The sequence below is a fragment of the Platichthys flesus genome, chromosome 4, assembly GCF_949316205.1.
Source record: "Platichthys flesus chromosome 4, fPlaFle2.1, whole genome shotgun sequence".
In the NCBI taxonomy this organism is placed as follows: Eukaryota; Metazoa; Chordata; class Actinopteri; order Pleuronectiformes; family Pleuronectidae; genus Platichthys; species Platichthys flesus.
This window is the reverse complement of record NC_084948.1, coordinates 26827396-26850652: the sequence shown is the minus strand read 5'-3', so window position 1 is coordinate 26850652 and position 23257 is coordinate 26827396. Positions and strand designations below refer to the sequence as shown.

The 23257-nt window shown below is 43.6% G+C and overlaps 1 protein-coding gene across 2 annotated transcripts in view; it reads right to left on the bottom strand.

Annotated features, from left to right (window-relative positions):
* actn4 (actinin, alpha 4) overlaps positions 1-23257 on the bottom strand; it is a 46082-nt gene that overhangs the window by 4470 nt on the left and 18355 nt on the right. Inside the window, exons 2-17 of one of the 2 annotated variants that reach the window (XM_062385670.1) lie at positions 9747-9861; positions 8991-9110; positions 8479-8565; positions 7257-7344; positions 6583-6661; positions 6393-6474; positions 3946-4031; positions 2612-2704; positions 2386-2511; positions 2153-2257; positions 1787-1934; positions 1415-1565; positions 1087-1195; positions 705-845; positions 440-622; positions 52-186 (exon numbers count right to left, since the gene is read on the bottom strand). In XM_062385670.1, the coding sequence (XP_062241654.1) occupies positions 52-186; positions 440-622; positions 705-845; positions 1087-1195; positions 1415-1565; positions 1787-1934; positions 2153-2257; positions 2386-2511; positions 2612-2704; positions 3946-4031; positions 6393-6474; positions 6583-6661; positions 7257-7344; positions 8479-8565; positions 8991-9110; positions 9747-9861 (1848 nt within the window). Of the gene's footprint in view, positions 1-51; positions 187-439; positions 623-704; positions 846-1086; positions 1196-1414; positions 1566-1786; positions 1935-2152; positions 2258-2385; positions 2512-2611; positions 2705-3945; positions 4032-5286; positions 5373-6392; positions 6475-6582; positions 6662-7256; positions 7345-8478; positions 8566-8990; positions 9111-9746; positions 9862-23257 lie in introns of both variants that reach the window. The other variant, XM_062385669.1, reaches the window with a different exon arrangement.

Genomic DNA, 23257 nt, shown 5'->3' with positions numbered 1-23257 from the left:
ATTTAAGATTCAGGTTCAACAAGATGCTGATATCATGCTCTGATCATTTACCTCCATCTTCTCCTGGATGTAGGCCCCGACTATGTTGGCCTGGGTGGCAAACTTGGCTCTCAGGGTGTCGTTGGAGTTCTGTTTGTTCAGCTCACCCTGCAGGGCGGTGTCACGCAGCGGCACCATGGCCATTGCCTAACAAACACACAAAGACACATTCCAAACACTCATTACTATTATATAAAAAACCTGCACTTACACACACAAGCAGTCAGAGGAGTCACTGATCATCAGAGTTGTTGGCAAATACTAATCAGCCACTGTCTTCAGTGTTTGTGTCTCTAGTGCCGGTGGAATGAGGCAGAAAACAACAGATTGTGGGATTTCGCAGCAGAACCTCTTCCAGGAAAGATCTGAGCAGCACCTGGTCCATATTCAAGCAGCCTACCTTCTCCCACTTGCTGTCGATGCTCTTCGGTGTGATGGTGGTGTAGGGGTTGGCTCCACTCAGCTTGATGCCGTTGCTCTGGGCGATCTTCTGCACCTCGGCCTGGATGGACTGGATGGCCTCTCGCTCCTTGTTGGCCTCCGACAGAGTGGATTTGAACTGCTCGTGGGCTGTGATCAAACCCTGGCGTAGGAAACATGTTTGGTTTTACCTGCGTCAGCCACTATTACACATGTAGAAAACATATATTCAGGTACGTAGTTACCTGAATCTCCTCGATGTTGTGGACGATGAACATGTCCTGCAGGTCCTCCATCGCTCCCTCCATCCAGTTGTTGAAGGGCGCCGCTCTCTTGGCGTACTCCAGGTAAAGCTCGTCTATCGACTCCAGCTGCTTCTCGGTCCTCTGTCGGAAAGATAAGGTACAAGGACGGTGTGTAAAAGATCAATTGGGAAATAGTGATGAGAAAACACATGATTTTTAAACCCTCCACTCAGAAATATTAGGATGTTTTTCTACTGATTCTGCCGAGCCGACTTGAAGTGTCACTTTTTATATTTGATGTTGAGCTATTTTAACACAAGCTTCTGCAAAAGAACCACAAAAGAGGGACACGTTCATTCAACACCAACTCAGTGGCTCGTACCTCCAGGGACTCCTTGCGGTTCAGGGTCAGGGTTCCCAGGCTGTCCCACTGGTCACAGATCTTCTGACAGCGAGCGTTCACCTTAGCAGAATCGTAATAGTCCAGTTCGCTGGAAAACACAACGAATAGAAGAGAGACGTTTATAATCACCGTTTCTTTTCTCCTTTTTCCTTACGATCTCATGCTGTGGCTCTGTCAGAACGAGTCTATGTCAAGTCATCCTTTCAGCTTTGTGACGTCTGTGATGAGCAGGACTCAGAAATCCACTTGTGTTGACCTCGGCTTCATTAACTTTATCACGTGAACACCTTTTTTCCTCCGTCCTTACTTGAGCTCCTGTGCGATGGCGGCGATCTGCTCCACTCGGTCCTGATGGGCGGCCAGGTCGCTCTCAAAGGCCTCGTGTTTCCGTAGCAGCGCCTTGACCTCTGACAGGGTGGAGGTCTCATAGTCTTTCTGGGTCAGCATGGCCTCCTTACCTGCATTCACACAGACCTCATTTATTCACTGGATCTAACCTGGATGTGTCACTACGACTCAACAAGTCTCTCAAATACAGTACAGAAGTTATTAAGAGTTAAAATATCACTTGCTCTCTTACAGAAACTTACTGAATCAAGATCATATTTTGATTTAATAACTCCAGAACAGTGCAGCAAGATGAAGAGACATCTCGAAATGGAGGCTTGCGACTACATACCATCGGTCCAGGACTCGTGGATGGCAGCCTTCTGGTGGAACTTCTCGGCCAGATGTTCGAGTCTCTCCAGACGTCTGATCTCACTGAGAATCCATTCCTCGTAGCCTTTTTCTGCTCCTTCCAGAGTGTGCCACGCTCCATTGATATCCTGAGACCAGACAGCAGGTTAGTACCAGTGTTGAACCTTCACTGTGGGGAACAGGACTGGAACCAGTCTGTCTGCCTAGAGTATAACACCCCACTTCTCCTTCCACTGGGTTTCAATTATGCAGACCGATAGAATTAAATGGTGAAAATCTGGAATAGACTTCTGAATTATGCTCCAAGATCTTTTAAAAACAAGTTTTATAAATTCTGAATACATACAGACACCATGCGTCCTTCTGATGGCATGAAGGCAGGTCTGTTGCTGAGCCTCAGCTTCGTCTGCAGAGTGTTGAAGCTGATCTCCAGTTGACATTTCTCTTGGACCTGAAGACACAAACAGAACAAGTGGACTCAGCATTCGTGAGCAGATTCAGCAGAAAAAAACACACAAATATCCAACTTCAGAAAGTGACAAAAGCAAGTTCGTATGGAATCCAGTAGTTTGTTTAAACCTTTGGTGGTTTGTGGACGCAGCGGTAGTCTCTGAAGTCCTCCTGTTTCGCCTGCATGTCCTGGACAGTTTTCTCCTGGGTTCGGTTCTCCAGCCAGGGGACGGTCCGACGGATCCACTCCAGCAGCTGGAGGCAAACGGGAGGACGAGGAGAAACATCCAGCTGGTCAGTGATGGACAACTTCAAGTCTGGATCGGTGTGAACGTTCTGCAGGTGCTCTACTCACATCACTGGCCAGCTTCTCGTAGTCCTCCATCATTTGCTCGTTTTCCTGGTTGACAGCCAGAACTTTGCAGATACGATTGGCAGCTGTCTCAGCCTATCAGGAAACAGAGTGATGAGCGGCGCTCCCGGTGGTTAAACAAAACACCGACATCATCGCTGTGCCCAAAGCTGAGTGAGAGCATTCACTGTGGCTACCTATCAAAACACGATGCTGCACTTCAAAGTCACCAAAACTTAACTTAAATTAAGAGTCTATTAGTTTTTTATTACCACAATTATGGTAGAAGCAAATCTAAGTTTGTGCGTACACACTCCACACACACAGGCAGTGAATTGGAATAAACCCAAACACATTATTATAAAAGTGCAAAAACACAGAAGCTAATCGGGCTGATATCCACATGCTCCAGCTGCCAATGGTTAGTTCAAAGTGCCAGAATCAATGTGTGTGTTTTAAAGCTTCATGCTCAGGAGTCAGTCCACACGTCTAGTTACAGGTTCATGTAGAGCTGCCATCCGCACCAGTACGTCTGCCTAGGACATTACACTACTGTACCACTGGAAATAAAACACAGTACACACACTCTCTAATTACACTCCATATATTCTGTACAACAAACACAGTTTTTGTTTGATCTTAACTTTTTGGGAGCGTTTTTCATCGTTTAAATTAACTTAAACACACCACAGACATATATACATCACTTCATATAACAAAAACATTTTGAATTTGAAAGTGTTAATAGCTGAAAAGAAACTGGTGACATCAACAAGTGTTTCCACCAAACAGGTCTGGTTTCCCAAAATCATCTTAATGTTGTTTTTAAACATTTCTCTGATTCTGATTTATGATCTTTATGCAAAGTGGATCCTAATCCACGATGAGAAGTATTATCCAGGAGAGACATAATCCCACTGGAAACTCCCACTCTAGACCATTCAAGACTAAATTTACATCCAGACCATAAAATTAATCTCTTCGTCGGGGGAAACACAGTTGATGTCGAAAAGTCTGAAACCGAAGCACCAGGAAGCACTTCCCAGAATGCCTTTCATCCTCCTAATCTGACTAATCATCCTTTCCCTGAGCTTATAAATTACACTGAAGAGCATCTTAACAATCTGAACTATTCTCTGCTTGGTTCAAATGATGTATGGATCAAAAGTATTTAAACTCTTTCTATAAGGATTTTCTGAAGTGGCCCCTCAATGTTACGCTGTATTTATAAACATAGAACTAATGGAACCTTGATGTTTCTTTACAGGAGGGTTTGTGGTTTTGCAGGTTTTGCTGCAGAGAAGTGTTAGTGTGAGTCTGAAGCGTGAGGCGCTCACCTTCTGGGCACCAGAGAAGGCATGATAGAAGCAGGATACATAGGTCATAATGGCCTTCTCATCTGGCCTCAGCGTGCCCACGATGTCTACACATCACCCAGCAGGAGAGAGGGGTCGACAGAGAGAGAGAGAGAGAGAGAGAGAAAGACAGAGTGAAGCCAAAGCTACCCAGAGCTACAGGGTCCTCAAACCCCCACAGGAGGTGAGGGCGAAAGGGGAGAGAGCGGCTCCCTCTCTAAGTCCAAGTTCTCCCTGTCACACGCCCCAACAACCTCCGGCACACTAGTGCTGAAGGGGGGGGCGTGATGAGGGGCAGCAGGGGGGAGAGTGGAGGGACACTGGGGCCAAGGGGTCGAGGTTGGGACACAAACACATCAGCTCGTGGATCAGGCTCATTAAATCTGTGTCAGGGTGAATTCACTCAAACAGTTTATTCAAACTCTGCATTTTCATTTGGTTCATTGAGCAGCGACAATGAGGGAAATACAAATCCCCACTGGAACTCAAGATTCTCAAGTGAACGAGATGAAAAACCAGCAGACGATGAATAAATGGTAATAATAAAATGTTTGAGTGTTTGTGTGATGAAGGTCAATAAAGAATACAGCTGGCAAAAGCAGTAAGTCTGCAGATTTAAGAGTTTCTTTCTATTCTTTCAAAGTATTTTTAAACAAACTTTCTCTACGGGTGCAGGATTTCAAGTAAAAATGATGAGTGAGTACAAGTTGTAGATGGAACAAGTGCACAAAAAACACACACACACAAACACACACACACACACGCTCTCTCATGGGAGCGCAGAGAAACACAAACACTTTCTAAAAGAGCCAGATAATTAATTAGAGGAAGAGAAAAACAAGAGGCGCATCTACTGGCTTCCTGTCGGAGGCCTACGGGGGGGGGGGGGGGGGGGGGGGGGGGGGGAGATGAGAGGTGAAAGATGAGAGGCAGGGGGGGGCCTCATGTTATTTTTCAAACAAAAATGATTTAACTTTATGTTCCAGATCCTTTTATTTCACTCGATTACTCTAAGATTAGGAAATTCCAACCTACTGAAGATTTACTGCTTTAACCAGCCAACTTACAAACACACTGTTTGTGTTTGTGTGTGTGTGTGTGTGTGTGTGTGTGTGTGTGTGTGTGTGTGTGTGTGTGTGTGTGTGTTTGTGTGTGTATACATGTGTGTTTGTGTCCCAACACGTCCAGTGTCGTTGTTGAGGCCCAGGTCGGAGCAGCGCTGTGGAGGGAGAGAGAGAGAGAGAGAGAGAGCGAGGCCATGCTGGACAGGAACGAAGCCTTGTTAGTATCAGAGGGTTAAAGGTGGGGGGGTGGGGGGGGTACCTTCTGCGCTCCAGAGAAGGCATGGTAGAAACTGGACACATAAGTCATTATGGCTTTCTCATCTGGACGAGCAGTGTTCACAATGTCTACAAGGGCAGGGGGGGGCAAACAGTTATAAACACACACATACACAGGCCAGATAGAGGACACAGGATTATACACAACGGACGCACATGTAGAAACATACAGTCGTATTATACACACTATCAAACAGACACATGACACAAGCTCCTGTCGTCGCTAACATCCGATCAGGACGACGCACGATTCATTCACAAAGACTGACAACAAGTAGAAGAGGAAACACAAACAATCAAAAACACTGGACACACAAGGGTCAGACCCACACATCACCTACAGTTTAGATGGAACAAAATATCTTAGCTTTGGGGTTCAATACTGGAAATACTGGGAAATTCAATTCAGTTCAGTAAATATCAGTGTCTATCATCTGAACTAAATATCAGCTGCAGTGCTTGTATGGGTCAGACCCACACACAGAACACACAGAACACACAGAACACACAGATCACACAGAGGCGTAACAATCCAGAGCTTTAGAGGAGACACAGGAGTTAAAGTGAAATGAAGGGAGGGAGGCTCCATCTTCTCTCCTGCTGCACCAGCTCATGAGGTAACAGGGTCAGCAGCTACACGTACGTGCACATCAACTCTGTGACTGAGGGAAGTGAGTCCGGAATGAAATCAACATCAGGAGAATTACACTGAATCTGTGGCAGATATAACATATTTGCTACAAAGAGGATTTATGCAGTTTCAGTTATTCATACCACAACATATGGATTTTAATAGATTTTCGTTTTTTAGTAAACTACATGTGAATCACAGCTGTTTGAGTGTTGACGATAGTTAAATGAGAATAAAACAGGAGTTGTACTTCAAATGAAACTGTCTCCTTCTTGTGTGCATGTAAATACAGCCAGTAGCTGATAGGTAACAGTTGTCATACAGTTAAGTGTAAAAGAATAGGGCTGCACAATAAAATCTAAACATTATCATAATCACATTAGTATGATAAATTAAAGTTCACAATATTCACAATATGATTTTCATTCAACCGGTTTCACAGTCGAGCTCAAACGTACCTTCTGCGTCCAACATCTTAGGAATGTCCAGGTGCTTCTCAGCCACTTCGAAGGCGTTGTTCAGATTGGTGACTGGGTCGTCCTGAACAACCAATCACAGTGTCAGAGGACTGTCATGTGCTGATTAACTAACGATTAGCACGAGTGTAAGTCATGAATCGTGTGTGTGTGCTTGTGCGTGCGTGTGTACCTTCCTGAGGCTGTCGTAGTCGATGAGGTCGGGTCTGTGTCTGTGGATCAGAGCGTTGAAGGCGAGACCGTCCTTCCAGCTGTGAGACAAAGAACAGTAACAGGAAGTGTTAGCGACACTTTGCACTCACTGATAACAACCAATCAGAGGAGGACGTGTGCGTCTGCAGAAAATATGTGTTTACTCAATCCTGAGTCGTTCTAGAGCAACGTCTGACAAAATGTTGATAATTAAAAAGTATTTGCGTGTTACTTGACCATTGTGTGTGTTGTATAAAATACAACTGGACCATATCACACAATAATCTGTCACAGTATTAGACATATTTGAACAGATTCTGAATTCTTCCTTTCACACATCTTATTGTTTTTCATTTTGAAACACACGGTACATATGGTGTCTGACAGGGGCCCTCGTACTACCTGACATGTTCCGGTTAGTCCAACAGGGGGCGACCTTTCTATAGAATTACAGTAGTTTACCTCAGGTGTATTCAACATGTCTGAGATTTACCATATTCTATAGAAGCCAGATGATATAACGTTGCTCTAGATCCCAAATAATAAACTTAATCAGATTTTCTCTAGAGTTTTACTCTCCCATGAGAAACTCGCAGTAGACAATCGCCACCTTTGAATAACCCTCGTGACCCTTAAAAGAAGAGTGTGTGTTACCTGATGTGGAAGTTCTGCACGTTGACATTCTTGTAGGGAGCGGTCTTCCTCTGGCACCACAGGAGAAGACCCTCCTTGGCAGAGGTCTCTGTGAGGAGGACGGAGAGGAAGCATGGGAGAAGGTCAGGAGGAGGAAAGGTCATCGCTGCGTTAGTCTGGAGAAACGTCTGCTCGGGCGTATGAATTGTTTGATTCCATCAACAGCATCAGAGAAATACTGCAGTTACAACTGTGCTAAATATAAACTGCTGTTGATGTTGTTGTCGTTTACTACAGAAAAATATCAGTCACTGAGGAAAATATTTAAATATGAGTCAGTGCAGTAGCCCACACCCACCAGAGTTAATGCAATACAGACGGATTTAATTAGACTCGTCGCTGATTAAACTGTGTAATGATTCATCCACACAAAATAAACAGACTAGAAACAATCTGGAAACTGCAGAAGAGCAAACACCAGTTCCTGTTTGGGGATTTCTGACGATCAGAGGACGACTTGATCGAGAATTAGAATCCTCTGCGTTTCAAAATCAATACTTTGAAATAAACACCTGGGACCTTATTTGATGTTGAGTTTAATTATACTGAATTTTTTCATTGCATAATAGGATGATGATGATGATAATGAATCAAACTTAAATAGATGCACTTACATCAGTCATAATAGCAATAGGATCATGACATATCGAATCATCACTGTGTTTTTACAAAATAGAAGTAGATGTTTCATGCTGATTTGGTCTCATGAGAAACATGGAACTGAAATGTCATGTTGACCTGTTTGGATGGACTCTCATTTCTCCTTTAATAAAGGTCACAAGGAAATTGTTCTCACAACGTTTTAAGTTTCTTTTCCAGCCCAAGATGTAAAAAAATTAAAAAAGACATAACAGCGTTACGAGTTAAGCGTGATTTCAAAAACTAAAATATCTTTAAAAACTGGTCAACTGTAATGTTATTTTAAATGTCATTAAGAAGTGTGTGTGTGTGTGTGTGTGTCTCTCTCTCTCTCTAGCCTCGTTACTTCTACTCTATTTCCCACAATGCATCCACAATGTGTGAGTAAACACCAACGACTCTGGGAGCCCTCTGTCAGCTAATTAATCCTGAAAACCTGGTTTCCAGTCAAGCTGTAGCTGTGCCCTTCAGCAAGGCACTGCTCTGCCGAACTGCTGCCGGTTCTGACTGTGTTAATGCAAAATGAAACATCTGGACGCTTTACCTTCCACAGAGATGTCCTGGATGGCGAAGCGGAGGATGATGGTCCAGATCATTCCCAGGGTCATCTTCGCATTTCCATCCACAATTTCTACACACAAAAAAAACCCAAAAGGAATTCTCTTCAGTTTCATCTAGAGACGCTGAGGAACACGCATCTTTTGTGTCACTGCTGTTTTACAGTCGTACATCTGCTCTTTCATTTAATAACACCAACACACCCACTCAGGAGCAGTTCATGTCCCACGGCAGCTGAATCTCACACTGACTTAATAAATACATACAAATCCTGAGCTTTACTTTATTATAACTACATGAGAAACATATTTAACTTCAATAATTTCCATTCAATATTTGTCTGTGTTGTATGAATCAACTTTTTTGCTCTGTGATGTATTTCAACATATCTGCAGCTCATCACATTGTATCACGTCTATGTGTGGTGCAGTGTGCATCTATTTCAGGGTCCTTGATATCCAAGTGTGTTTATGCATGAATGCACAACTGCATATATACCCTCTGCTCCGATTGACACCAATTTCACTCCCTTCCTGGAGATGAAGTCCAGGGCTTTGTTCACATTGTTGATCTTGTGGACCCTCATCTTTCCTCGCTCAGGCTTGGGTAACCGTTCGCCTGTGGACAAACACACACACACACACACGCATAGACACACACACATGCAAAGACACACACACAAGGGAACAGACAAAAAGTGAGTGAGTTAGCTCTTGCAGTGTTTCCACAGGCTCAGCAGAACGTCCGTCAGTCAGCAGCGACATTAGCCTGAAGAAAAACTGAAGTGACTGTGAGAACGGAAGCCGGTTGCACATCCAGATTTATTATGGGATGACAGCAGCTCAAACTATTATCTACTGAGCCGACGGGAGCAGCTTTCTCTACTGGAAACACAAGAAACCTGGAGAGGGACACGGTCCTACAGACTGACAGATCCAGAGCAGGGTGTGTTTTCAGATTCAGGCTGGAGAAAGAGTGACCACACCCTGGAAGAGGCAGTGATGTTGTTCATCTTTAACATATGACGACATTTCTCAGTCTGACTAATGAATGAGTGAGTGAGCATGTGTGTGCGTGTGTGTGCGTGTGTGTGCGTGTGCATGTGTGTGTGGTGGGCTGGACTGTTTTCCATTTGCGGCCTCTGTTCTGAAACAACCATTAATCAAACATCATCACAGTCGTTTGAGTTCAATTGAAAACGTTTGGGACCGAGCCTGACTTCCTGCTGACTTTGAGGTTGTACAGATGTGTTACCTGCGATGACCTCCAGCAGCAGCATGAGTTTGAGTCCATCCCTGAAGTCTTCCTCGATGTTCTCGATCTGCGTGCCGGACTTCCGTAGGTGGGAGTTGCACCACGCCGTGAATGTCTGCACAGGAGAAACAAACAAGACACAAACTGTGAGTATTCAGAGCCAGAGTCTGATTGTTTTCCCATTTTTTAAATAAACCACTTTGAGTTTGAGAATCAAAGAAAATGAAATTCAATGGGCAGGAAGGGAGGCCAGGGCGCTGCTTTGATAAGACAGGAAGTAGCAGGAGAAAAGGAAGTAGCAGGAGAAAAGGGGAGGAGACAGAAGTTATAACACAATAGCAACACGTAAGAACTATTATAGCAAAGTACAAGTTAGCCATTAAATAAAAAAGACAATTTAAATAAAAACAGGGTAGATAAATCCAGCCTGTGTTGAATCTCGGGACTCGTTCCCACACAGAAAAAAGAGAAAATAGTCCCTCTATCACATCAGAAACTACCCGAGCGTTACCCACACTGACATAAAGAGTCACGGGTTGAGAAACACTGCCATTAATCCTGAGAACCCAAAAGAAAGATCTCGGTCATGATTTGAAAACCAGAGGGGAATCAAACCGACAAACATCTGTGACACATGTAATTAAATATCAGAATGGTGCACCAGATCGCAAACACAAGACATCTGGGAAAAGACACACACCAGCACAAAATCACACACATCTGGTTTGCCAACATTCTTCACAAATGTGTTCTGAATCATCTTATTTTGAAGGAGCTGGTGGCACTGAGGTAGGCACGAGACTGCAGGGAGGCGGGCGCTCGGTCACGCCACTCTGCGGAGAGGAGCTCCGTTTACGGCACATCATCCGTCAGAGTGTCAGAAACACTTACTGCCATTTTTTATGTCTTGTTAGATCCCTTAAGGGAAATGTGTAAAAAAGCAGAGTGACCTAAAAGACATGTTCAAGTCTCCAGCGCGTCACTGAAGCCACCATCGCTGATTAAAATGATGTTTGTCGTCTCATAAGCTTTTGAAATATTAACATAAACTAAAAGGGATTAAGCTTGTGGTTTTCAATTCACAAACATTAGCTACAGCTGAAGAGTAAGACGAGCTCTGAGAGGCAGCGTCCATCACGTGAAGGAGGGAAGAGGAAACAGGAAGGAGGGAAGAGGAAACAGGAAGGAGAGGGAGCGGAAACTAGGTCATTTCCCACCAAGAAGACAAAACTGACTAATTTTATCTTGTTTGAACAGATTCCCAACAACGAGCAGGAAATAACCTATTGTTTTGTTTTTCAAACATTATTTAAATGTATTTAAAAGTTCTGATAATAATTAATGGATTGTAATGAAGAAAAACATCACTGACTGTAAAAATTACAGATTAATAATGAAACCATTGGTTCAAATTAAGTGTTTTTGAGCGATGTAAACATAAATGAGCAAAAATGTTAATTTAATTGCAATTTGGTGCAGATTGAACGTGAGGGACAGCTGGGCCCGGGTGGAGATACAAGCTCTACTGAGGGACACTCTAGTTTATTCTACGATAATTATCTCACTGGAACATTTTTCTTCTGATGTCTGTCATAAACTCAAATATGTTTGTAGCCGTCAGCTTGTGCTCATGGAAAAATTTGAAATGGGCTCTTGTCACAATTGTCTGAAAGTTTATAGGCTGAATAACTTCTAGAAGAAATAATAGAGAAGCTGATAAAGACAGTGAGGATGCAGTGAACTGGTACAGGATGAACCGTATGGAACAGTGAGTGTAAACAGACTCACACCAGCCACACAAGTTACAACTGCTTCTGTGTTGGGCCCAGACTGGATACAACACTTTTGAGTGAGATATCACTAATGAGAGTTAAAGATGTGTAGCAGGATCAATCCACCTCACTCCTGACTCCTCCTCGGTGCGTTCAAAAACATTAGGACAGGGAGCAACTCGCGGCCCGGCCCCTCTCCCCTCCGTCCCACCAGGGCTGCCGGCACAAAGCGCCCATTGATCCCCGTGGATAATAGCACCCTTCACTCTCCCTCGGCCCGTTTTCCCTCACTCTGTGACCCCCCCCCTCGACCGATACCAACCCCCAACTCCCCCCCGACACACACAACCACAGAGCTCCCTCCCTGAACGGAGACTGGACTGGGACAGGGGGGGGGGGGGGGGGGGGGGGAGATAAATTTCACATAAACAAACAGACATTCAAAGTTATGGGGGCAGAAGGGGGGTGAGTGGAAAGACAATGCCCCCTCTTCCACCTCCCTCACAGTCCTATGGACAATGCAGCAGGAAGTGGCAGAGCAAAGACAGGAAGTTGCAGCTTAGTTTAGCTCCGAGCAGAGTGAGGACACATTCATCAATGTCACTGATTCAGACGCTGACCAGTGGAGCCAGGACCTCCAGTCTGTGATCATCAGCAACACGTTTATATATTTAAATGTCATTTAATTCAGGCAAAAACACTTTGACACTTGAATCAAGCTTTATAATCAACAAGACAGTTTCATAATATAAAAAATGATGATAAATTAACTATAGGTTGTGATATATTTATAAAGATTAAAAGTGCAAATCTTCCTTTTTACTTATAATGTGAATTTTCAATCCAGGATGTTACCAGCGATTCTGCAGGTTTCAAAAAGTTAAATTAAAGACTTTTTAAGAGCAAAACAATGAAATTTAAAACCCTCAAGGACGACAGATATGAAGGAATACTTCCTGATAACTGAAGATAAGTGAATGAGACGACTAGAGAATAAGCCCGGAAACACCAATATCTCTCAGGAAGAGCTGATTTAAAGTGAGCATGAAGTAGTGTTAATGCAGTTAAGACCCTAGAGTTCAAAGCATTAAACTCAAGACACCTTTATAATATCCAATGGAAACAATCCTTTAAACTTCTTGCAACTTTTTAAAATATTTCGGGGGTTTTAATTTACTTCACACAGATTCTCAATCACCGCCTAAGAGGATATACCATGTTATTATCCTCTAAACTGTGAGCAAAGCCTGGGGAGTAGTGGGGACCAGTCAAGGTTTCTGCCTGGTGGGAAGCTGAAAGTGTAGGAATGTGAAACAGTGACACTGGGAGTGGTGAGTGTGGTGACAGCAGCAGGTTGAGACCTGCAGGGACACGGAGATCTCAGAGTTCTGTGTAACACAACATGCTTAAAGGCGCAGTGAGAGCCGCTGAGAGTCTGTCTGTACCAACACGGAAGAAGAAAGAAAAAACCTTTGCTCTTTTGGATTCGAGTGTAGGAAGCACCAGGCCACCTCGTGTCATTCAGGGACAAGGTGTGGTGCTGCTGGTGAGAGCACGAGTTCTCAGGTAGAGAGGGAACCATGAACCATCACGCTGTGTTTCTTTACCTTCATACAAACACAACTGATCTTCCACCATGTTGATTGAAGAGTTGATATAGTGTCTGTTGACTTCAGGTGCAACATGTGACATCAACTCTTCACAGGCAGCACAGGCTGAGCTTCTTAATTCTCTTCAGGGGATATGTGTCTCGATTGAAGTCTATTGAACTTGTTAGCTCAAGCAGCATTTTAAATACAAAGATCCTCCAACTCATTACCTCTTATGTAACTTGGTTTAAAATATAAATAATAACACACACATATATATATACACACATGTATATGTGTGTACGCATACAGACATCCCTATTCATTCTAATAAAAGTGTGAACTGACATACTTAGAGCTGTTACTGATTGGATCACCAAAGATACTTGTTGATGCCAGCTCTGAACAGGGCCATAGTTTTCAGTCTGTATTTAATTATCCTTTAGTTTAAGCATTCATGATTATAGCTGAGTTGCACCTTTAATTCTGAAGGTATTCCTCTCGGTGAATTGGCCATAATTAAAAGTGGTCCCTCTAATCAGGACTTAGAGTGAGCTCGGCTGGTTAAATCCTGTTAAACTGGTGCATGCTGCTGCTCTGTGGTGACCACACAGATCAGAGGAGGAGATTTCTGATCTGAGCCGAGGACAGAGATAACAAGCTAAACGTGTGAGGCACAGAGGAGAGAGAAGCTGAGTCTGAGTGTTAAGAAGGTTTAAGTTTTAGGCCCGAAGCCTGTGCTCTCATCCTCTGGTGTGTATAAAATAACACGTGTAGCCACAGTGAAGAACATCCTCTGTTAGTACTGCTACATGCTTCAACAAGGACGGCACTTTGACCTCAGGCCCGACACACTTTAACCTATAAATACGTATAAAAGCCTTTTTTTATCATTCTACACTTGAATACTTGATGAAAAGGAATAACAATACACTGATCGCTGGTGACGGTTCAGGTCAGGTCATCAGAGTGTAGAAATCTTTGTTGCGAGTGTCTTGGGAGAACGTCTGGAAGTGGTTAGGGCCTCAGTTATATTTCATAACCGACGCAAACACTGACAGCTGTGAACACCACAGACACACAGTGTTTTGTACTATACTCTGATGGAGGACATGTTCCATACAGATGCCTATATATTCATGCAAGAGGAAGAAGAAGAGCGGCTTTGTCTGCTGTTGTCTTTGTATTCTTTTAATTATAGAAGTGTAGAGATGAGGGCAGCTGGCTGAGCTCCAAACATTCTCTATTCAGATTCACAGAATTTTTGTCTTTCAGCTCAAGCACAGTTGGTACCAGTGTCCACACAGGCACAACAAATTGGTGTGTACACATGCGTCCGCACAAAGCCTTGGGTCACGTGGACCTTCTCAGATCCTCGCGGGCTCAGGGTTGTGAAAACTCTGGGTTGTTAAATGTTTCTCCTTCTGTGGCAGATTCTCAACAGCGTCTTCACTGCGTTACTGCTCAAGTGTGTGGAAACGAGAGGAAGCCTAATGGGGTCCATGGGGTCAGATGTTTGATCTGCTTCTACACACACTGACACATTCTCAGTGTAACCTCAACAGCCTTTCATCTCTGAACCCTAACTGGGCCTACAGGGTCAAAGGTCATGGGTCAGATAGATAAATACAGAAAGTAGTAGTAAAACAGACAGCAAAATACACAATTATATAAGCATGCATGCAAGATAAACACACAAAGACACAAACAGAGAGGACACAAAGTTACATAAACGTTTCTCATCAGGGAACCTCGTCTCTCTCTGTCGCACACGAGCGCTCCCTGGACAGGAATGTGCTCGAGCGTCATGCATCAACGTGCACAATACGCACCTTGATTGTATTTGTATGTAACATTAAATGAACACAAACACACACACACACATACACACACTCATAGACAACGATGTCTGTCTGCACCTGAAAGAATGAGCCAGGTTGAACACAATGTAACTGCTCAGCTGCCTTGCATTCTCGGCATGACATCGGCAGGGTTTGTGCGTGTGTGTGCGATTTGTCGATCCCACACACACACACCCTCTTTTCCAGCTAACGCCGATGAGCTCACTCTTGAAGCAACTCTACACACTGACAGTCTGTTGATTCTGTGGCAGTCACTTCTTTCTACATCGCACACACACACACACACAAACCCCTCACAACTATTCACACAATACAGAACAAGAACATTTAACATTTGTTTTGTGCCAAATTACAAACAACACTTCATGCTAAACCAAGAGCTGCCTGTACTATATAAACAAGTCTTCTTATAAAAAGTTTAAAAGTGGAGACCAACAAATGTGGATTGTTTAGTGCCAACACAGATTACTAATACTAGTGAGTAAAAATTGACATGTATATATTTACAGTGGTTCCTATATGTCGCTATCCAACCCTAATTATAAAGAAATCCCACCGTCTAGATGTTACTCTCTCAAACCTGCCTCTCCAGATGCTGTCAGCAGGAAGAGCAGGCGTGACCACCGGCAGGTAGAGACTTGCCACCAGGTGAACTGACACAGGTGGAACAGGCGGCGCTGGGCTCTGGACCAACACAATTCACTGCTACGTGCAGAGCCTGTGACGTGACGAAGCATGCTGCTGAAACATTATGGTGTCTGTGCTCCTGCTGAGAGTCCACATGGTTTAAATAGGCATCAATAACCTGGGAAATTTTTAAATATTACAAAAAAAGACGAAACGAAAGAGACAAAGATAGTTGGGGAGTTTAGGAAGTGAGTCTATAGAGCCTGACTGATATGGAGGATAAATGCTGCCAGCAGTATTCTGTGAACCGCTCTATCGGCAAGTTCTTATCTTTTTTCCCAAGGAAGACTGAGAAATGCATGTTAATCCCTTTTCCTTCACTGGCTCAGCAGAACATCCAGCAGCGATATAAAAATTGCAATTAGTGTGAATGTGAAGAAGACGAGTGACACACTATACTGCAGAGAATGAAAAGTCAAATGCCAAACGCCAGCAGATGGAACGGAGCAGAATTACATTTCTAGTAAAAGCAGTTATATGTGGACGGTGCTGGCAGGAGATGCAACCTCAAGGGACTTGGACAAAGTCTAGATACTAAACTGGACCAGCTCTACCAAAACTAGCTGAGCCAAAACCGAGCTGGTCTGGCCACATGAAGAAAGCACAGTAACTAGTCTGGTCTGGTATAACACAAGGCCTCCTATTCTTAGAGCCAATTAACAATCAGCGGTGTTGTGCGACACAGTAGCACCGCTGGTCATCGTCACACACGTCCTCATCAAATGCTCCACGCCACAGGATTGTTTTTCTGTCTTCACACACAAGCTGCTTTCAGACTTGCACTGAACTCCGGATAATCTCCTGACATTCTCCGGAGAAGCTGCATGTGAAAACGTAAACGTCTGAGTGAAGGGTTCTGAACATTTTCCAGAGTTTTTCCAACCGGTCCCCTGGTAAAAGGTCTAGATAAGAGAAAAAGCCCAGACCCCATTGTATGGACGTTCTCTGGAGTTCATGTGTGAAAGAGGATATGAAGATACACAGTTGCTGCATGTACATATTGGATGTATAACCTTGAGCGTTATCCATTTACCTCAGGCATGTAACTAGGTCACTAACATTTTAAAAATCAAAATGGAGTCACAACTCAACTTTATTAACTCTAGTCAAGAGTCAAAAAACCGACAAACTAACATTATGACAACTCCTTTAAAAAACAACATGAATTTAGCGCCACAATGAAAATACACACAATCACACAAACTGCAGCGATGTAACTGAATATGAAGCCTGCTACTGTGGAGCAGGAATATAACACCGTCCCTCAGGGGCCACAGGGAACTGAGAGGGTTCATGGCACAGGAGTGCATGTGTGTGTGTGTGTTCGACAACTGAGAGACGGGGGGAAGACCCAGTGTCCGGGTTAAGTAAGTGAACAGCTGTTCTCCCAAACAAAAAATTATCTGACACACGGAACCGGCAGCATCTCTAAAATGATTCATGATAAAGACTAGCTGGTCTGCCGAGTCCAGGCCGGGTGTCGTGGTTCTGAAGAGAGAGGAGAAGCTGGTAAAGACGTTAATGTCCACAGCAATGGTGGTCGCCAGAGGACGGCTGATCATGAGTAAAGACGATGGTGAGGAGGAGGAGATGGAGGAGAGGAAAGAAGGAGCAGAGGCCGTTCTGGTCTCATTATCCTCTCAAGTCTGGACATGTGATCATTAACACATGTGCCCGCACACGCACACACACAGGGAGCCTCCCTCTTGCTTCTTGTGCTGACAGGTAGTCAGTACTGCAGAGCTATAATATGGGGACAATCTCTCACCGCCGTGCACACGCAGCTCCCAGAGGGAGCTCACACAACATGTAATTGCTGTGTACTTGCTGGCTGGCCTAATGCCCCTCAGATATGCCATTATGTGAGTCAACAGCTTAACACAGACAGTTTTCAACGAGGTCCAAAGACCACGTCCAGCTGGACACACGACTCCCAGGAGCCTTAATGTACTGGAGCAAGTAGAGACTGAACAATTTATCCGTTGGCTCATAAAATGACAAACCTATCAGTATCGGCGAAGCCTTGTAAATAAAGCAATGATGGGAAAATGCAAAAGAGCTCTGAAGCCGACTGAAGAAAAACATTTAACCAAGCAACTAACTTCCTCACTTCTCCATCCAACTCTCAAGAGACGTGGAGGAGAGCAAATGAACGTGGGATAAGAGGTTTATAAAATGTGTTTGGGAAGATGAAAGATGGAAGCTCGTGAAGAGGAGGAGTGTTTATAACTGAGTGCAGCAGGAAATGATTAATATGAAATTGAAACGGGACAAACGCTTCATAGAAGAGTGAAAAACAGGTTTTGAAGTTTGTTCTTCTACAAGAAAATACTGAGGATGGAACCAGAAGATGGCCGAGTTCGAACCAGGAGAGGAAATGAGAAGGCTGTGTGTGTGTGTCTGTGTGTGTGTGTGTGTGTGTCTGTGTGTGTGGGGGAGCAGACAAGGTAAGCAGAGAGGACTGACGTTTCCTTCACTTTCACACATTTCACTGACTTCTGCAGATTTGAAAAAAAGATCAACCAATCAGCAGCAGTCACTTAATGAGGAGATGTAGAGGTGGAGAGAGAAGAGAGGAAATAAGAGAGGGAGGGAGGAGGGGGAGGAGAAAGGGAGGGAGGGAGTAAAGTGTCAAGCGATGTGGTTATTTGTTCATTTATTTATGCCTCTTCCTGTCTTTGTTCCTCAAAGAGTTCAACCCAGAGTCGGGTATCAGCACCACTGACCGAGACCTCTCTCAGTGTGTGTGTCTGTGTGTGTGTGTGTGTGCAGAGTATTTTAGGAGTAGCATGGTCCTCTTATAAAAAGGAGAATGCAGTAATACACACTGACTGAATATTACAGAAACACATATTTCCATGTGCCTCTAGAATGCTTAAAAAATGATAACTTCTCAGATTTGTAGTTTTGAAGATCTCACTCAAAAGACAAAGTCAAACTCTTCAGAACAAACTGAAAGCGAACGTTCAGAAAAATCCGATCTAAATGTCGCATCTCTCTTTTGCTGCTGGTTTATTATTGTGATGATATAATTAAGCTCCACCTCGTTGATAGAAGAAAAAACACTGTGGGAATTCAAACCATCCAGTTTTTTTTTTTACTTTGGGCAGCGAGTCAAACTTCAGCCGTGAAGTCATTTGGCAGATAAATCATTTGAAGAACATCACTCCCACATCTACACTGGTCCATCCAACATGAGAACAGAACTCCCAACCTGGTTTATGGCCTTTAACCCACTGTGTTTGCATATTTCTACATTATATGAGGCCATGTCTTCCTGTGTGTCAATAAAAACTGGTGCAGACTTTGGGTCACGTTGCTTCATTCCACATCGCAGCACCAGTGTTGTGTAACTGGGCCTTGACACTTTGCAACACACAAGCCCTGTGTTACTGTTCTTATCCTCTGCTTTTACATGTCAGGTTTTTACTCCACACATTACACCATGACCGAGCAGGACTGATATCTCACTATATTATTCTGAAGTTTCCTGAAATTACTGATATTGGAGTTGCTTCTGGGTTGGGTTTGTTTTACTGGCCTCTTGAGATAAACAACAATAAAAAAAGAGTTTCACCACAAGTAACTAAAGCCAGATCGGTGCATTTATGTTATTAATATGTTGTATTTGTGTTTTGTATTTGTACATTTGTTTTCATTCATTAGCTGAATGAAAACAGAGTTTCATTCTCTGAGGGTGTGATTTTCTGTCTGCTCTGATACAGAGTTGTAATGAGACCCCAAGACTCTTAATGGGATTATGAAGAACATATATCATACACACAAATGTACCATTGTTTACTGACAATGGATTAAACAGAGGCAAAACAGATTTATTTGTATGTAAATGTCATGGATTACTTCTCTCCAGATGAGCGACTGCTGCCAAAGACAAATCAAATCGTTGCCTCAACTTGTTGGCACTCACATCATTCAGTCTTATGTGAGAGACTCCTACATCAGTTGGAAAAATAAGAAATTGTCCACATAAATGTTTCTTTTCTTTTTTTTAGATCCATGGAGCAGGAAGGAAGACAAGATGAGGTAAGAATGAGGAGGGAAAGCTGGAATGAAAGAGGAGGAGGAAACGAGCGCCAACCCTGTCCAACACGACAGAGATGTCAGGAATGTCTGCTATGTTCTTCCTCCTTCGGACTCCCTCTCTCGTGCATCGTCATCCTCTCCTCTCGTCTTCCTCATCTCGGGCAGTTCGACTCTATCAGTGTTAGTGCTCAAGAAGTCCAGAAAAAGAACGATGGTCTAAGTGCAGACGCGTAGCGCATCCTTCCTCAAATGTCTGTTCTGAGAAGAAGTTGTTTGGCAGCTCAGTGTTTTTCAGACATTTGGCTGAAGGACGGTGAAGTGGATCCTCCTCTACTTAAAACAACTATGTCTCCTCGAAGTCAAGAGACTGAGACAGCTGGTGAAAGTCAAGATTATTTCACCTCGGAGGAAGTCGACCTCCCGGACGTCCTGAAGAGCGCTCAAGTTTTTTAAAGTGTTATTATCTACTATAAAAAAGTACAAGAATATTTTGATGGGTATTTCAACGTCAAACCATAAAGAGAGACGATGCACAAACATCCTATCAGCTATAGAATAAATGCAGGCACTGAACTGGTACTCAAATATGTGCTGCCTGTTTGAACCTGGGCTGCATCCGTCCACACACAAAATCACTTGACCTTGAAACCAGAAGAAAACTTTGCTTTTTGAGATTGAGCGTGCCCCAGGTTAGCTCTAAGATCTAATCTCCACCCTCTTCCTCACTTTCAGCAATAAAGAAGCGATTTGAATGGTTAAAGTTGAAAAGCAGTTAAAGGGAAATGGTGAAGATCAAGTCAAACACCCAGTGAAGAGGGAAATCAGATCAGATTCACAGAAGAGGCTTAGTCGGCATTAGTGTCTCCCTCAGTTTGTGCGTTTGTTTCTCTCATATAACACAAGCACTTATTTTTCTTGCCAGCCAATCAGCAGCCAACTAATCCACTTCCTGTCTTTAGAGGCACAGCACAGGAAGCAGCGGGGGCGGAGGATGTCCATGTTAATTCTGCAGGAATGCAGTGAATAGGTCCAACCGTACAAGATGTAAAACATTAACCCCTGAGCACAGAGGTGAAAACGTGTAAAAACCATTCATCTGGGGATTTACAGCCTCCTGTCCAGCTGCTCATCACATGAACTAGAGACAGTTTCTAAAGGCCTTAGACGCTGCGATGACTCAAACCACTGATGTGACTCATTTAGAACGCTGAATGGGGTCTGCGGGAAGGATGCCGCTAACTGCTGAACGGCTGCAGAGGTGAGAAGTGACTGGCCTGTGTTCAAGTGTTTTATTTTCTGGTTCAACAAAGAAAACCACCCGTGGTTTGTTTCCTCTAAACAGAGTCACAGAAGCACAGTTGACTTTATTAGAATTGTTTCTATTTGTGTTCACGTTGCACATAAGCACAACTCGGGTCGTTATTAATAGATTTTCACAGAGTTAATAAGAGCTTGAAGGTCAGTTAGTGTGAGGTGGAAACTTTAGGGCTTAAATTAACAATTGTATTTCATCATTGAGCTGTTCTAGGGCCGAGCCTGTGGTAATACTGGTTGCAGCTTTTTGAAAAGGCAAGTGACCTGTAGTAATAGAGCCATGGCAAGTTAAGACCTGCTGCTGGCCTGAGTCCACAGAAACCTGAAGTCACCGCTCAGGACCAACGCCAAAAGTTAGTACAATAAAGCCGAGGAAAAAACACAAGCCCTCCATGAAACAACAATTAGATCCAAATCAAGATCCATGAATTATTCCCTGGGAAATGTGTAAAAAAAAAAACTTCCTGGATCCACCCCTAAGTCCCGATAAGACCAAAAATGGAATGCGTCCTTTCTTGGCCCATGTCCTATCAAGTTTCATGGAAACCAGTTGAGTAGTCTTTGTGTAATCATGCTGACAAACCAGCTGACCAACAAATGGACATGGGCCAAATCATAACCTACTTGGCGGAGGTGTGATACAATTTCCCACTGCTTCTCTTTCCTATTTTAGTTTCCTGCAGTTGTTCCGAATCACCGACGCCACACACAGATACTGATTGACTGCAAACATGTATTCATCACTTCACAAGAAAAACCTCTTGCTCATCAACGTGGAATGCACCTAGTAAAATGTTTAGTAAATGTGTAAAATGACTAAGATGTACTTGATTTAACCCCGTCACCTTCTCTTACTGAAGAAGAGCCACACCTCAAGCACAATGAAGCTGGGTTAAAAAAGGTGTGGTAGAGTCAATAGGTGTTGCAATGATTGACACCATTTTACAATCGAGGGCCTTAAAACGACGAGCTGCAGCTTTATGACTCAAACTGGCCGTTTCACAACCAGCGTGCCGGTTTGGAAAGATTCTCACCGTGTTGAGAAAAAACCGACACACATTGCCAAGCATGACTTCAGCTTCCACAAACAAATCGCCGCTTCAACAGCTTTATTTAAAACATGTCTGATACTTTGTGGTGTCGGTTACAACTTCAGAAACGTGATTCCTCTTTAAAACGGAAGTAAAACTCAGAACTGAGTACAACATTTAATTTTTTTTTTTTATACATTTCTGCAAGGTGTGTTTCAAATCCTGGCTCAGTAACTCATTAAATCTTCTCTTGACAGTTCCCATATACATTAATCATTTATCATCTAGGACTGGGTTCACCACTGATTTCTCTAATCGATTGGATTCCGATTCACAAGGTCACGATTCGATTCAATGTCTGAATACACAAATATCTGTAATGACACTGGTGCTGGTTGACCTTGTGATCTTTACAGACATGTCACACTTTGAATTTTGGCTCCAAACCAAGTAGAGTTATCACAAGTCAATAGAGAGAAGCTGAACTTAAAGTAAAACAAACAGCAGGTAAGACTGTGACTGTGTAACTCCCACGTCTCCTTCAACCTTGCCTGAGTTAAACTTTGCTTTGCTGTGATGCAAATATGGGTCCATCAAGTTGTTCATTATTCATAACTCACCAGTAGCTAGAGAGGTGTTACCCTTCTTTCAACAGCCTGACCTCCCATTACAAAACCAGGGCTCTGCCATCACTGAACGAGCTGAGGTCATTATTATTACACCCCACTGCAGTGTGTGTGTGTGTGTGTGTGTGTGTGTTTTTACAGGCCCAATCAGGAGTTTGGCAGGCCTGATAGCAGTTGGCAGGGCGAGGCGTCAGCTGTTTGTTTTTCAGCCTTTTATTAAAACCGCTGGCTGAATCTTTCCAGAGCTCCAGGACAGGTCTGCGGTTCTGTTGTTGATCAGTCCAGGCAGGAGGAAACAGAACCGCTCCACCAGCTTCGTTAGAAAGCGTCTTGATGCCAAACTGACTCTGACGGCAGCTCCAACGGGAATCTTTAAGTTCAGGATATGACAGTGACCCGGGTCTGTGCTGTGCAACAGCATATTTAAATATTTTCAAGTAGATATAAAGTATGAAATCACATTCGCACGGATGGGATTAACATCTCAATAAATAAAATCTGCTCTTACTCAACCACTTGGACGATTGTGTTTATGGGCCGTGTTTGGGCAGAATTTGTTTTCCGGATGAGGCGTCTGCCATCAAGC